The sequence below is a fragment of the Sabethes cyaneus genome, chromosome 2 (assembly GCF_943734655.1).
Source record: "Sabethes cyaneus chromosome 2, idSabCyanKW18_F2, whole genome shotgun sequence".
Lineage (NCBI taxonomy): Eukaryota > Metazoa > Arthropoda > Insecta > Diptera > Culicidae > Sabethes > Sabethes cyaneus.
The window spans coordinates 8,329,502-8,346,080 of NC_071354.1; the positions used below are offsets into that span (position 1 = coordinate 8,329,502).

General features: G+C 41.3%; 1 protein-coding gene across 1 annotated transcript in view; it reads left to right on the forward strand.

Annotated features, from left to right (window-relative positions):
• LOC128733595 (protein couch potato-like) overlaps window positions 1-460 on the forward strand; it is a 31,265-nt gene extending 30,805 nt beyond the window's left edge. The window contains exon 2 of the mRNA XM_053827305.1: window positions 326-460. Coding sequence (XP_053683280.1) covers window positions 326-460 — 135 coding nt within the window. The remainder of the gene's footprint in view (window positions 1-325) is intronic.
• The last annotated feature ends 16,119 nt before the right edge of the window (window positions 461-16,579 follow it).

Sequence of the window (16,579 nt, forward strand, 5' to 3'; positions counted from 1 at the left end):
CTTGTGTCCGTTAGTCCTTGTTTTCTATTACAATATAGACAGACACTCACACACTCCCACACATAAACTACATTCGAACTTATCTGCATATTATCTCTTATGTCCTCTTCGCTGGCTGCATATTAGCTTCGACTCGTACACCTCTGCCCGTGCCTGCTTTACTTCTCCCATCCCACTAGCTATAGCTACCCAGCTGGACGATGGCTTTTACCGCCGCCGATGCTACCAACCACCACCGACCGGAGGTCGGGAGTAGAATTTATGTAGCTTTTCCAATATAGAGAAGACACTCTTCGCTTTTCACTCCAACAGTCCAATCCAACAGTCGAAGCAAGCCTTGAATGCAGCGCACATCGTCACGGCGGCTGCAGCGGCAGCGGCGGCGACGGCGACGCCGGCAGTCGTCCTGTCAATTTCCGTCGTGCCGTCGTCGTACGAATCGTCGGACGGATCTAGTTAGCCTTGCTCGCATAAGCATACGAAACATTTATGTTCGAATTTTCCATTCCCGTGCCCCCATCATGCGTCCCCCCCCACCAACCTTGCGTAGTGTTTGCTTGTTGTTGGTAGGTTCCGATGTGATGTGATGAAGAAGTCTTAACCGTGATGCACACTCATCTTCTTGACTTGACCGATCGGCATTTCGGAATCGAGGCAGCTTATGATAATTCTTGTGTTTTGTTTTTCACTTATTGCGAGATGCCACCCGGCCCGGCCCGGCTGGGACGATGGTGACTACGGTGATGAAGACGTATGAGCGAGGTGAGTAAGTAGTAAGCTGCCCCAGTAGGCCCTTGTCTACGTTCTGCTACGTGTTTTGTTTGTTTGAATGTCTTTTTCGAATAAGGTATGAGAATCGCCACAGAATCGCGAGCAATAGAGTCTTCCGATTAAATTTTTTCCGGCATTTTCCCACGCAGGGCTTTAACCGATCCTTTTTTTCTACCGCGTTCACACCACCGCGCATTCAAATTCACACCGTCTGTTTAGTAGTGGATTACGAACGCTATGCATAACGCAACTAGCAGCCAGGCTTCATTCTCGTTTTTTTGCTCAGTAGATGCTCAATTAACTATAGCGCTTCAATTAAACAGAATTCGAAAAAGTAGTGTAAAGCGCGATTGTAGAGATTATTATTATCTAAATTATTGTTGAAGAAAGTAGGGTAATGCCGTTATCGTCGGGCCACTGTTATGGTCGGGCCACCACGATTTTTTCAGTTTTAGTAACTCGTGATACGTATATACAAGCAATGTAAAACTTCTTACTGTGACAGCTAACTTTTCACAATATTGTGAGTTTCAACCGTGTATTCAATACAAAAAAAGTTTTGCAGGTGCAGTGAACTTTTCTTCAAAAAATGATTCATGAAATGCAATTTTCGGGATAAATATGGAAAATTTATTAAGTGTGTTATGCTCTATTCGAAGGATATTGAAAAATCCCGTCCAGTTAGGTATTTGGGTAGGATAAGGGGGTAAATGCTACAAAAGCGCTTATTGTAAAGGTCGGGTCACTTGTGTAGCCATGGTTGGGCCACCATAATTTTAAGCACAGAAGCGCAATTTTCGCTAGAGAACCTCAGTCGCGGGAAATGTGATGAAATAAAGCCTAATTAGTACAATAAAAACCTAGATTGTTGTTGATTTTTCATTGCAGTAGTACACATCGGAAAACGCGTTTGTAGTAATATTGATTTTACAAGATCACCAAAAATTTCGCAAGGATGTTATTAAAAATAGGATATTTATACTTATATGGGCCGTTGCTCACGAAATTCCTTCTTTTGAAGTCTCTACATAGAGTTTCAATACGTATTTCTTGGATTAAGAGCTGTGGCCCAACCTGTACAACGTGGCCCGAGTATGACAACATTTTTTGTCTTCACGTAAATGCCTATAACTTTAGTATTTTTTAAGCAATCAGCTCAAAATTTTCCAGAATTATAGCTTATTCTTAGACCTTTCCAACAATCTATTTAGATTTTTAAAAATCTTTTTAAAACGGAAGTTATGGGCGAATGTCAAAAAGGCGGCCCAACCACGACGACATTCCCCTATGGTTTTATCTTTTGTATCTACGGCGCACAGTGGGATAATTTAAAAAATAGTGAGACATAAGGAATAACATCGAAACTTTAAAGCATAGCATAATAGTACCTTCGGAAAAGTTTCTCCATTCAAAAAGCGCTTTCTAGTGGAGGAAAAATATTTGAACATTAGGGTGTCCCTAAGCAGATACAAAAAATATTTTCTCTATTTCAAGTCAGAAACGGTTACGATCTACAGAAGATTTATTGATAAACTAATTTTAAGAAACTTTGTTGAATACTGAAGGTTTCTATCTCTTACATGAAAAAAGTTATAGAGCCAAACTCTTAGGGACACCCTTAAAAACAGTTTTTTCGATGTAGCTCTTGAATTACGCTTCGTATACTTTTCAAATGTACTAAGAAATTGGTAATCTAATTAAATTGCACATTTTTGTTGAAGATAGTAGAGCTCTATCTTGTTTCCTTTAGAAGCCATCACTGGTTTTTATATTTTTTCACGTAATTTTTGAAGGGGTGTATCTCGGGGGAGAGCAGCTATGAGCAGCTAATCTCACTTGTTTTTTGTGAATCAATTTATGCTGTATCCCACCATGTACAACTTAGGGTGGAACACTGTGGAACATCTGAAAAAACTTATCACGAAAGCAACCGTTTTTAAAACCTTCACTAAGCCAATAAAAAATTAAGACATTGCAGTTTAATATGAATATATGGTACTACCACCTGCCTTAGCAGAACATCCGTTCATAGCAATGAGCCTATCATGTCAAAAAGAGTTGAACATATTCAACGATTGGTCATGCTTCCCAACTCTTGTATGAAGGGCCAAAAGGGAATTGGTCGATAAGCAACATTACTTACACGTACCAGGGATTTAGAGAATCTCCTTCCAAGGGCTAAGTCACCTGAGTCAATCGTTGAATAAAGCGTCTTAATGCAGAATGACTCCAGCAGGTGGGGAGAAGAGCCCGCTCATTATCCACGATGTGTTGTTAGCCCTAGAAAGTTGACTGTTTCACTCTCCCTAGGTCCACCGCTTCAAACAAGTGCTCTGATGGTCCCTCCCTCTTCCCGATTCTAGTTTATTTATGAAATGTGGTATATATGGGTAAAAATAGAACAATCTCACCAGCAGTCCTTCGAATGGAATAGAGTTGCGTCCTTTTAGTTTCCATAAATGCTTCTAATAATTAATTAATTAATTAATTAATTAATACATTGCAGTTTAATAGGATTTTATTTAAATTGATGAATTGTGTGTTGCTGTTTAGTGTAGTAGTGAATTGAGTGTTGTTGTTTAGTATAGTAATTTTAGTGAAATTTTTTCTTTTTTGAATATTTTATTTAATTTTTATTGTCACCTCACTCATCTTCTTCATCTTCATCTACGACATTGGTTGAAAGAACTGGTTCTTTCATTAGTTTCAGTGCAGTTTCACTGAACGGTATACTTTTTCTTTTACAAATTTTCTGTATGGACGACACCAACGGATCGGAAGATACCATAAGCCTATTGAAAATATCTTGATTTGTGGCTTCCCTGTTGATAATGGCAAAGATATTGAAAAAAACTATGTTGAATCAAATATTCATACCGTGTACACTTTCTTGCTCTCTGCTCCCGGAACCTTTTTATGTCCTTATTCCTACATTCTTGTGGTTCTTCCGATAATGTGCCAATTGGAAGAACGGCAGCTGCCATAATTGCTGCCCCATGAATTAAAATGCGGTGTACGCTGGCGGGCATTTTGTACCAACCCGATCAGGAGGGCATAACAAAATTATAACTGATCCTGTTATTTTTCGACCGATTTTTTGCTAACAACGGCTGTTATAATTTAGCTACTGCAAGTGGTTAAAATAACTCAAATTCTAACAAAACTGCTTAGCAGTGATAGCAAAAATATAACAACGTTTGTTATGTTTTGAACAAAATTATATCAAATTTTGTTACCATATTTCTAACAAATTTTGTTATTATTTTGATAAAACAAAAACTTCTTTACCTCTGTCTACTATATCGACATTTCCCCACCAATTGTCAAAAATAGTACAAGTATTTATCGGGAACATTTACAAATACAAATAGCAACAGAAAAAAATCTTCACACATTCTTTCAATTTCAAAAATCGCACCCTTGCAGTCGGAATTGAACTCATGACATACCGCACACGATGCCATCGTCTTAACCACTGTGCCAGAACTACTCTTGAATGCAGGTAGTTTAAATGCTCATATGATTTGACCGATAGCTTATTCTGTCAGTTGTCAGTTTTTGCTGTTCGAGCTGTCTATAAATAGATTTCTTTTGGTACGAGACCGTGATCAAGAAAAAGAAATCGAATCCGTTTTTTCAGTGTTGCACCGTTCTGACAGTGTTGCTCGAAGTGCTTTCAAATATACCAGAAAATAAATTGAAGTGAACCTGGCCATTCAAACTTTTTTTTAAATAAGTTTTATATTTCAGGTTTTGATTCTATAAATGTTGTTGATGATTTTGGTAGGAACCAACCACAGTAAAGATTAAAAACAATTATGAACCTAATTATTTTAGTGATGCGTGGAAGAAAATATTTCTCAATTGTACGAGGTTTTGTTAGTAAAGGATTGGAGAAAACACTTGTTGCTTTTAAATTTTGTAAACAAGACGTAAACCGAGAAAAAAACTAAAACATTTTATTTTATCGTTAATTATTTTTTTCATAATGTGTTTGCTCGATTACGTTTTGTTCCAAGCATCTACCAACAAAATAAAAGTTTGAGAGATTTTCTTTTTAATCCTAATTCGTTGTTAGAACCTAATAAAGTGCAGAAAATACATAAAAGATGGCTTAACAGGAGCGGCATTTTGCATCGAGTATATTTCTAACTGCAATAGTTTATGTTTTCATTTTATATACTTGCTGTTGTCGGATGCTTAAAAAATTGTTATCCAAACAAACAAAAAAAGTCTAGAATTGACGACAAAATTTTCTTAATGCAAAATTGATAGATATAAGAATTGGCTACATGTAATCATTATTTCGTTCCGATGCACTGAAACTGAACACTGAAAACTGAACAACTGAATAGGACTTAGATTGCAATTTGCAATTGCACTTGAAATTAGACACGAAATTTCACTTTGAATTTCATTTGAAATTGCATGTCAAATGGACATGGTATTGGATTTGATATTGGACCAAAAATTTAAACTTGAAATTGGACAATAAATTCAAATCAAATTTAGAATTCAAATTGAATTCAAAATGAACATGAAATTTGACTTGAAATAGTACTTGAAATTTTATTTGAAGTTAGGCTGGTATTGCATGTAAAATTTGGCTTGAAATCAGATTTGAAATTACACATAAAATTTGCGTTAAATTTTAAATAAAAGGTATGGCACGTTCCCCATTGTGTGTCCCGGGCACACCAGTGATTATATGTAACATTTTTAGTAGTGGCCAAGGCCCTAATTCTCCTATATAACTCAATGAGTTATAACTATCAGAATCTGTTACAAACTTGAAACTTCTGTTTTCACTTCCTGATCAGTTTATTTCCGATTTGTAACACAATGTGTTATAAATATCAGAATGTGTTATAAATTTGAAGTTATCTTGTTATGCCCTCCTGATCGGGAACCGTATAGCTCAACGTACAGCCTAGCTATAAACGCGATAAAACAAGTATAACCAAAGTATTGACAGGTTTTGTAGCGGGTTACTAAGTTACCGTTACAAAATTTGTTGATTTGATTCAGAGAACATGCGAAAGCGGTACAAAACTATGGTTTTCATAGTTTCAGGTTTTAAAAACGGTTGCCTTCGTGATAAGTTTTTTCAAATGTTCCACAGTGTTCCACCCTAAGTTGTACATGGTGGGATACAGCATAAATTGATTCACAAAAAACAAGTGAGATTAGCTGCTCATAGCTGCTCTCCCCCGAGATACACCCCTTCAAAAATTACGTGAAAAAATATAAAAACCAGTGATGGCTTCTAAAGGAAACAAGATAGAGCTCTACTATCTTCAACAAAAATGTGCAATTTAATTAGATTACTGATTTCTTAGTACATTTGAAAAGTATACGAAGCGTAATTCAAGAGCTACATCGAAAAAACTGTTTTTAAGGATGTCCCTAAGAGTATGGCTCTATAACTTTTTTCATGTAAGAGATAGAAACCTTCAGTATTCAACAAAGTTTCTTAAAATTAGTTTATCTATAAATCTTCTGTAGATCGTAACCGTTTCTGACTTGAAATAGAGAAAATATTTTTTGTATCTGCTTAGGGACACCCTATTGTTCAAATATTTTTCCCCCACTAGAAAGCGCTTTTTGAATGGAGAAACTTTTCCGAAGGTACTATTATGCTATGCTTTAAGGTTTCGATGTTATTCCTTATGTCTCACTATTTTTTAAATTGTCCCACTGTGCGGCGGTATGGGGTTGCTATCCCGTTGGCAGCAAAAAGAGCGCTCATTTGGCTACCAACGGGGTAGCAATTACTGTGGAGAGGGCCATGGGTCCACAGGCTATCACCCCCCTCCCATTGTACACCAAACTTTGCGTTAGGGGTTTATCCATTCAAGTTTTTATGTAATAGCCATAAATGAACATTTTTAGAAGCTTTGTATATACTGCTACGAAGATCCGTTTAACCGGTAGAAATCCTCCTAAGTTTCTACCGGTTACCCGTTTTCCACTAATGTATGTATTCCGGATCTGGTACCACGGGAAAGTACTTACTTACTTAGGTACCCAAGTAACGATTTGGGTTTTATTACACTCTTATGATGGCATTTAAGACCAAAATTGGTCATGAAAACCGCCTTAAGAGTACAATAAAACTCACATTGTTACTTGGGTGGCTTGCCGTGCTAAGACAAAGCCTGTTGAACAAGGATTCTCTAATTAACACGGTTGTGGGCTACTGCTCTCCAATTTCTCGAACACCGGGTACTCTCCGCCAGATCTCGCTCCGCCAGATCTCGCTCCACCTGGTCTAACCATCTTCCTCGATGCGCTCCTGGTCGTCTTGTTCCTACCGAATTTGAGACGAACACCATCTTTCCAGGGTAGTTGTCCGGCATTCTTGCAACATGCCCCGTCCATCGTAGCCGTCCAGTTTTAGCCACATTTTGAATACTGGGATCACCATAGAGCTGTGTGAGTTCATGATTTATCCTCTGCCTCTATACTCCGTTTTCCTGTACGCCGTCGAAGATCGTTCTTCCTCGAGCACTGAGCATTGTTCAACTGATTCCGGACGTTCATTAGACCGGTTGTTCTCTGTGGGCATGAACACACAGAACAACCGATCGAATGAGCGCCCGGAATCACTTTGATGAACTTCCTAGGGAAGCTGTTCACGCCCATGATTTTCCATAGCTCTTTCCGGTCGATGGTATCATATGCGGTTTTGAAATCAACGAACAAATGGTACGTGGGAACTCTGTAAATATTCATGATCCTTTTGGAGGCCCTGCCGCAGTGTAAATATTTGATCCGTTGTAGATCGTCCTTCGACGAAGCCGGCTTGATAAGTTTCCACAAATTTGCTCATCAGCTAGTTGAGAAAGTGGAATCGGTGAGAAGTTTGTGCCAACTGCCATCCTACGTTTTTCTATCGTTTTTCTTTCTAGTAGCGCCATGATTCGTTGTCTTGGAAATCGACTTGACTTGATTGAGACTCATAACTGGACTAATTTTCGATAGCGATGGAAATAAACTAAAAACGATAAACCAATGGAACAAATTTTCTTTGAATCCTATGTTTATTAAGCCTTCAACTTAAATGCTTCGATGCCCTACCGGACGGCCTTACGGCAGTTGCCCGGACGCTTAGCCATCCATAACCGATGAAAATATGTATATCGACATATTCTGTAGCTCTCGAAATACCAATTCGTTGAAAATATAGAATAGCGGACAATACGATTTTAATATAAGTAAAATAACCTTTAAACTTAGAATCTTCTATTTATATAAGAGGCCTATGTCTGTACCGAAAACCAGGTCTCTGACAAGACGTCATAAGAGGCTTATCGGTAACTAAAAACTGGTCCCTGACATGACGTCATGCTTTCGTAGTAATGGGTTGTATTCTCAGTCACTTCACTGGTCGACTGCTGGACTACTCGATTGCTCAACTGCTCGACTAGACTACTCGATTTGATTGCTCGACCCAACTGATGATTCAAAAGCTCGACTAGACTAGACTCAACTAGACCACTCGACTGAACTACTCGACTCAACTGTTCGACTTAACTGCTCGACTGGACAACTCGATTAAACTGCTTGACTCGACTGCTCAGTTCAACTGCTTAACTCGAGTGCTCAACTTAACTGCTCGGCTGGACTGCGTGACTGAACAGCTTGATTTAACTGCTCGATTTGATTGCTCGACTCAACTGCTTGACTTAACCGCTTGACCCAACTGCTTGACTAAACCATTCGATTCGACTGCTCGACTCAAGTGCTCGACTAGACTACTCGATTCAACTGCTCGATTGGATTACTCGACTTAACTGCTCAATTAAACTGCTCGACTGTACTGCTCGATTTAACTGCTCAACTTGACTGCTCGACTTAACCAATCGATTCAACTGCTCGACTCGACTGCTCGACCAGACTGCTTGACTGAATAGCATGATTTAACTGCTCGACTAGACTGATCGATTTGACTGCTCGACTTGAATGTTCGACTCGTAAGCAGACCCAACTGCTAGACTCGATTGCTCTAATTCGACTGTTCGACTCGATTGCTTGTCGCGATATCATATGGTCGGAGTTAAATCAGACCGGACCAAATTGCAAAATTTTGAGTTATTGATAGCATTTTTTACTCTAATCAGACTACATAAATGTTGCAAACAGCCAGAAGTTTTTATTCAGTTAAATAAAATCCAATATGACCATAAAAACTATTTGATTCAGCTTCCGGCTGACTCTTTTATGCAATATAAGAACTCAAAGAACTAATACAAAGATTAAACATCTTCGCAAACACTGGGCAATGGAATGTATCCGCAGTTTTCTGAATTCTGAACAGACGTTTATATTTTCCGGATCGTAGGATTCGGGCTCAACTAGTAAGTAATATGTAGCGACAGTCTGTACGAATTAGTCGAAGACTTGTAAATAAATAAATGTAAAATAAATAAGACTGGCTTCGATAGCTTGGTGTGGGATATACAATTGGCCTCATCACTTACATCCTTGGGACGTAAAGTACACGGTCCCCTGCCAGTCATTTCCGTCCAGCGTCAAGTAGCTCTAGTCATCCATTATGACCATGACGTAGCGCCTCACCCGAGAGAGATGTTTATCTTCAGCTTTTATGCCCCCTCTTTCGGAGTGATAGCCTGCTGCTCAGACACCCCCTGGCTCAACTGACACTTCCACTTAAAAATGTGAATTTTAGCTGCTGTCGTTTGCCCGTTGCACTGACCGTTCGCCCCAAGGCGTGGAACGTTTAAGGACACCTTGCTCTCCGTCTCTCTCTTCAGCTTCTGCTGCGCTTTACGGTCGCGCAGCGTCTTGATCGACGCTCTCGGCTTTTTCCAGAAGGGAGAGTAAGTGATTTACTGATTGTGTAAATTGGTTGTATCCGACGAAACACGGCCCCACGACCGTCAACTTCTTCGCTCCGGCCGGCGTTGAGCTGGCATGGCAGTACGAACAAAACATCGAGCGTAGTTGCTTGACCGTTTTCGTCATGGTTGCTGCTATGAAATTTTGCCTTGACACGGCAGGGCTACTTCGATTGGCGATGCATAGGTGGATTCACCACCAGGTGGCAGGCTAATTGCACAAAAAATCGCTAGATTCCGTCCACTTTATTAATGCATACGTTAGGATTGTAATCCCATACAGTGGAGTCTTATGTATAGTAGATGCTCGAACAGAAAATTGATCGGACGCTAGCTACAATTCTTTCCAGTTTTCAATATTGTTGTTACTTCCAAGCGGCAGGGGAATAACCGGGCTCCAGGAAATGGTTGAGAATGTTCAACGGTTTTAGGCCGATGTTGAATAGTGAGTATGTCGAAGCTCAGCGCCTTCATATTTTTGGTAAACTAGGTCTTTCCGACGGGATTTTGCGACCCGACCCAAGTTACGCGAAGACATAAAATGGCGGGTAACGTAAATAGCTTTCTCGGCTAATGTGATATGATGAGCTTCGTAAGGTGCTCTGAAGAGGTTCTGTGTCCTTTGGAACTAATGGTTAACGCGGTTTCTAAAGGAATTCATACATTTGGAGATTGGTACACTTGATCGTTTGTCAGTTATTTAAAAATTCATCGGACACAGAGCGGTCTGAATGAATGTTAATACTATTACAAAAACTAAAATACAATTACTTTATACGTAAAGGAACACATAACGACCGTCCCCTGGAGAGTCGTCTCTTAAAAGTATCGATGGATATACGAAATCGAGTATCTCACGGAGCTGTGTTAGATTGCGTGCTGCCATGTGCCTTGTTGGATTTAACAAACCGTAGTTAACTTTTGCCTCGAAATGGAGGACGTTGGAAGAGCTCGTTCTGGGGTAAGCCCCAGGGTGAGTAGTAATAACTGTCAGTAATGAAAATGTCACAAAAATAAGATATGTCCTTAAATTTTAATTTTGAGTGTATTTCGGGTAAAGTATATTCATAACATTTGTCCTAAATTAGTTCAATCCAAATCTTTTTCCTTTTACTTTAATTGCGAGTCGCAATCGTTGTTGAAAAGCGTTACAGCTGGCACGCAACATATTTTGAGGCATTTCATCTCAAATCGTTTCCAAACGTTGCTTGAAAGTATCCACAATCAATCCTTTGGTGCTTTCTAGTTTGCTTAGCATGTAACCCCATGCATAGGATTCGAGAGGATTCAAATTAGGCGAAGAGCCAGGCCACTCGTCCGAAGAAATAAAATCCGGGAAATTGTCCTCACACCAAGCCTGCGTAGCTTTCACCTGGTGAGACGGTGCAGAACTTTTTGAAAGCAGTATAGTGCATTCTTGTAGTGTTTTTTGACGATAAGAAGTAAATGGTTCTTCGAAATATTATCGATGTAATGTGAATTGTTTGTAGTGAATAAGTTATATCTATATATTATTTATATCAAAAAGAAGCTGGGTTTTTGTGCCGGCTTGAAAAGTGTCATTCATAATTTTCAAGGTGGTTTTTCCCAAATAACAAATATTTAGTGTTGATTTTAACACCAGGCTCGATGAACAGCTGTGGAACCTTCAACTTTTTGGAGAAACATCACCATGTCTGTCTGTCTGTCTGTCTGTCTGTCTGTCTGTCTGTCTGTCTGTCTGTCTGTCTGTCTGTCTGTCTGTCTGTCTGTCTGTCTGTCTGTCTGTCTGTCTGTCTGTCTGTCTGTCTGTCTGTCTGTCTGTCTGTCTGTCTGTCTGTCTGTCTGTCTGTCTGTCTGTCTGTCTGTCTGTCTGTCTGTCTGTCTGTCTGTCTGTCTGTCTGTCTGTCTGTCTGTCTGTCTGTCTGTCTGTCTGTCTGTCTGTCTGTCTGTCTGTCTGTCTGTCTGTCTGTCTGTCTGTCTGTCTGTCTGTCTGTCTGTCTGTCTGTCTGTCTGTCTGTCTGTCTGTCTGTCTGTCTGTCTGTCTGTCTGTCTGTCTGTCTGTCTGTCTGTCTGTCTGTCTGTCTGTCTGTCTGTCTGTCTGTCTGTCTGTCTGTCTGTCTGTCTGTCTGTCTGTCTGTCTGTCTGTCTGTCTGTCTGTCTGTCTGTCTGTCTGTCTGTCTGTCTGTCTGTCTGTCTGTCTGTCTGTCTGTCTGTCTGTCTGTCTGTCTGTCTGTCTGTCTGTCTGTCTGTCTGTCTGTCTGTCTGTCTGTCTGTCTGTCTGTCTGTCTGTCTGTCTGTCTGTCTGTCTGTCTGTCTGTCTGTCTGTCTGTCTGTCTGTCTGTCTGTCTGTCTGTCTGTCTGTCTGTCTGTCTGTCTGTCTGTCTGTCTGTCTGTCTGTCTGTCTGTCTGTCTGTCTGTCTGTCTGTCTGTCTGTCTGTCTGTCTGTCTGTCTGTCTGTCTGTCTGTCTGTCTGTCTGTCTGTCTGTCTGTCTGTCTGTCTGTCTGTCTGTCTGTCTGTCTGTCTGTCTGTCTGTCTGTCTGTCTGTCTGTCTGTCTGTCTGTCTGTCTGTCTGTCTGTCTGTCTGTCTGTCTGTCTGTCTGTCTGTCTGTCTGTCTGTCTGTCTGTCTGTCTGTCTGTCTGTCTGTCTGTCTGTCTGTCTGTCTGTCTGTCTGTCTGTCTGTCTGTCTGTCTGTCTGTCTGTCTGTCTGTCTGTCTGTCTGTCTGTCTGTCTGTCTGTCTGTCTGTCTGTCTGTCTGTCTGTCTGTCTGTCTGTCTGTCTGTCTGTCTGTCTGTCTGTCTGTCTGTCTGTCTGTCTGTCTGTCTGTCTGTCTGTCTGTCTGTCTGTCTGTCTGTCTGTCTGTCTGTCTGTCTGTCTGTCTGTCTGTCTGTCTGTCTGTCTGTCTGTCTGTCTGTCTGTCTGTCTGTCTGTCTGTCTGTCTGTCTGTCTGTCTGTCTGTCTGTCTGTCTGTCTGTCTGTCTGTCTGTCTGTCTGTCTGTCTGTCGGTCTGTTTGTCTGTCTGTCTGTCTGTCTGTCTGTCTGTCTGTCTGTCTGTCTGTCTGTCTGTCTGTCTGTCGGTCTGTCTGTCTGTCTGTCTGTCTGTCTGTCTGTCTGTCTGTCGGTCTGTCTGTCTGTCTGTCTGTCTGTCTGTCTGTCTGTCTGTCTGTCTGTCTGTCTGTCTGTCTGTCTGTCTGTCTGTCTGTCTGTCTGTCTGTCTGTCTGTCTGTCTGTCTGTCTGTCTGTCTGTCTGTCTGTCTGTCTGTCTGTCTGTCTGTCTGTCTGTCTGTCTGTCTGTCTGTCTGTCTGTCTGTCTGTCTGTCTGTCTGTCTGTCTGTCTGTCTGTCTGTCTGTCTGTCTGTCTGTCTGTCTGTCTGTCTGTCTGTCTGTCTGTCTGTCTGTCTGTCTGTCTGTCTGTCTGTCTGTCTGTCTGTCTGTCTGTCTGTCTGTCTGTCTGTCTGTCTGTCTGTCTGTCTGTCTGTCTGTCTGTCTGTCTGTCTGTCTGTCTGTCTGTCTGTCTGTCTGTCTGTCTGTCTGTCTGTCTGTCTGTCTGTCTGTCTGTCTGTCTGTCTGTCTGTCTGTCTGTCTGTCTGTCTGTCTGTCTGTCTGTCTGTCTGTCTGTCTGTCTGTCTGTCTGTCTGTCTGTCTGTCTGTCTGTCTGTCTGTCTGTCTGTCTGTCTGTCTGTCTGTCTGTCTGTCTGTCTGTCTGTCTGTCTGTCTGTCTGTCTGTCTGTCTGTCTGTCTGTCTGTCTGTCTGTCTGTCTGTCTGTCTGTCTGTCTGTCTGTCTGTCTGTCTGTCTGTCTGTCTGTCTGTCTGTCTGTCTGTCTGTCTGTCTGTCTGTCTGTCTGTCTGTCTGTCTGTCTGTCTGTCTGTCTGTCTGTCTGTCTGTCTGTCTGTCTGTCTGTCTGTCTGTCTGTCTGTCTGTCTGTCTGTCTGTCTGTCTGTCTGTCTGTCTGTCTGTCTGTCTGTCTGTCTGTCTGTCTGTCTGTCTGTCTGTCTGTCTGTCTGTCTGTCTGTCTGTCTGTCTGTCTGTCTGTCTGTCTGTCTGTCTGTCTGTCTGTCTGTCTGTCTGTCTGTCTGTCTGTCTGTCTGTCTGTCTGTCTGTCTGTCTGTCTGTCTGTCTGTCTGTCTGTCTGTCTGTCTGTCTGTCTGTCTGTCTGTCTGTCTGTCTGTCTGTCTGTCTGTCTGTCTGTCTGTCTGTCTGTCTGTCTGTCTGTCTGTCTGTCTGTCTGTCTGTCTGTCTGTCTGTCTGTCTGTCTGTCTGTCTGTCTGTCTGTCTGTCTGTCTGTCTGTCTGTCTGTCTGTCTGTCTGTCTGTCTGTCTGTCTGTCTGTCTGTCTGTCTGTCTGTCTGTCTGTCTGTCTGTCTGTCTGTCTGTCTGTCTGTCTGTCTGTCTGTCTGTCTGTCTGTCTGTCTGTCTGTCTGTCTGTCTGTCTGTCTGTCTGTCTGTCTGTCTGTCTGTCTGTCTGTCTGTCTGTCTGTCTGTCTGTCTGTCTGTCTGTCTGTCTGTCTGTCTGTCTGTCTGTCTGTCTGTCTGTCTGTCTGTCTGTCTGTCTGTCTGTCTGTCTGTCTGTCTGTCTGTCTGTCTGTCTGTCTGTCTGTCTGTCTGTCTGTCTGTCTGTCTGTCTGTCTGTCTGTCTGTCTGTCTGTCTGTCTGTCTGTCTGTCTGTCTGTCTGTCTGTCTGTCTGTCTGTCTGTCTGTCTGTCTGTCTGTCTGTCTGTCTGTCTGTCTGTCTGTCTGTCTGTCTGTCTGTCTGTCTGTCTGTCTGTCTGTCTGTCTGTCTGTCTGTCTGTCTGTCTGTCTGTCTGTCTGTCTGTCTGTCTGTCTGTCTGTCTGTCTGTCTGTCTGTGTCATTCATTGTGACCATACCGTCGCGCCTCACCACAGAGATGTCTATTTCCAGCACCTTCAGATCCAGATCAGGAGACGCAACAGTAAAAATGTTTTTTTCAATCACACCACTTCAACTGACCCAGCGCAGGGTGTACAATCCAGCCGCGCAGAGTGCGGCTCTTGGTGTGGTAATTAATTTTTTTTAATGCACTCGTTAAATATATTTCCATACAGTGTAATCCTATGTAGAGGAGGAGCTTCTCGAACATTTTGCTAAGCAAGAACAGAAAAGTGATCGGATGGTAGCTAGATTCTTTTCTCGTAAACTATTTAGTGGCTCTGAATAAGAAGCCAGGTGTTTTGGAAGCTTTAGAATAGATAAAAGTTATATGATTCTTTCTTAGATGTCAATTTGATGAAATTTTCCCGCATAAGAACAATGTTTGAGATTTTATAATCAAATGATACGACTGACCGTTTGCGTGCAAGGGAGTATTTGCAAGAGCACTTTGAAGCATTTAACACCATCTTGTTGATATTGCAGCAGTTAACAAAAATCTCCTGCAGCTGCGATTGTAAAAATTTGCTGCCCGAAATATTTTTAGTTAAGGAGAAAAGTTTGAAATCAACGGCATACGATAATTTCATACAACAGGAAAATGCATGGACCTAGATGATTGCCTTGTGGCACGCCAGATGTGACAGAAAAGCGCCAAGAAATAGTATTTCTGGTTTTGACGGACATAATTCTACCGGTAAAGTATGATTCGAACCAGTTAAGTATATTGCCATTTAATCCTAGCCACTGGAGTTTTGTCGAAGACCGCTGATAAATCCGTATAGTTTTTTGTTTTTTACTGGTACTGACTTTATCGCGGTCAAACGTAAAACTCTTTTTTGATTAAAGCAGAGGAGCGTTTGGTGCGAAAAATGTTAGACTGAATACTGGGCAAGTTTCGATCTGCGGCTAAAAATATTGGGCTTAGCGTGGCACCGGGACTCCAACCCGGAATTTCTCGAATTTTGTTCAGGCTGCCGCTTAATAGGCTGAAAAATAGTCTTCTGCCCTACAATCGAAAGCCATCAAGGGCCGTACGCTCAGGAAAAACTCTAACCTTCTAGGATGACAATTTCCTTCAATGGCCTCTCAATGATCACTCTCATACAGCTGCCTCTGAAGCTGTCATTAGACCTCTTGCTAAAACAGCACTGCTGCCGGTTACAGAGCAGGAAAAAGACTTGCTAGAACACGTTAAATTTCCGATAATTGCTCTTTCAATTCTCTTGTTTTGTGACCCGTTCAACTTATCTTGGTTTTGTTCTTCCCACCCCCAGGTCATCAATAAGCAATTATTATTAATTTCTTTCACATTTTATTAGTACGAATTCAGTCGAAAAGTAACATGCTTGGTTTAGGTTTACCTCTTCAGGAAATTGAAAATAAGAGATATTCCTTCCCTGGGATTGAGAGAAAAGGGTGTAAAACGTAAATGCCTTGTTTATAAGAATTTTTTGTATTATTCAAAACCAAACGGATTTGAATGAAGATATCTGTTGAGCTCTGGTATCAATTTCAAGGAAAAGTATACTAGCTGCAGCCCGCGTGCGTCGCTTCACATCTAATTGAATGCGAATCGGAGGTACCCAACCTCATTTCAACCTAAATTCAATATAACGGAGATGACTAGAATATATGACCAAAACGCCTAAATGTACTTCTCCGCAAAATAAAAAACAATTTTTGTGAAAAATATGCAGATTGCGTGCAAACCCACCCAACTTGTCGAGATCTAGAACAGATCAAACGAAGAGCAAGACAAAACAATGCAAACCCAATCATTGAAGCCGATAGCTATCCCATTCGAGAAGGGTGTAATTTCACCGGCAAAAAGAATTGCACAAAAATCTGGCATTTTCCGCTCAAATCATGTAACTCGCCCAAACACACACACACACTCATACACATGATCCTGCACCGTGTCACCCCAACCAGCAAGCGCAAATCTAACGCCGCCGATTCCGGAACGCGCGAAAAGGAAAGGGATAGTCCAATAAAGGAAAAAGCCAAATTTTGGCCGAACAAAGCGGAAAAATAATATTAAAACCCTAATTTATTTCGTTCAATTCACCTCCGT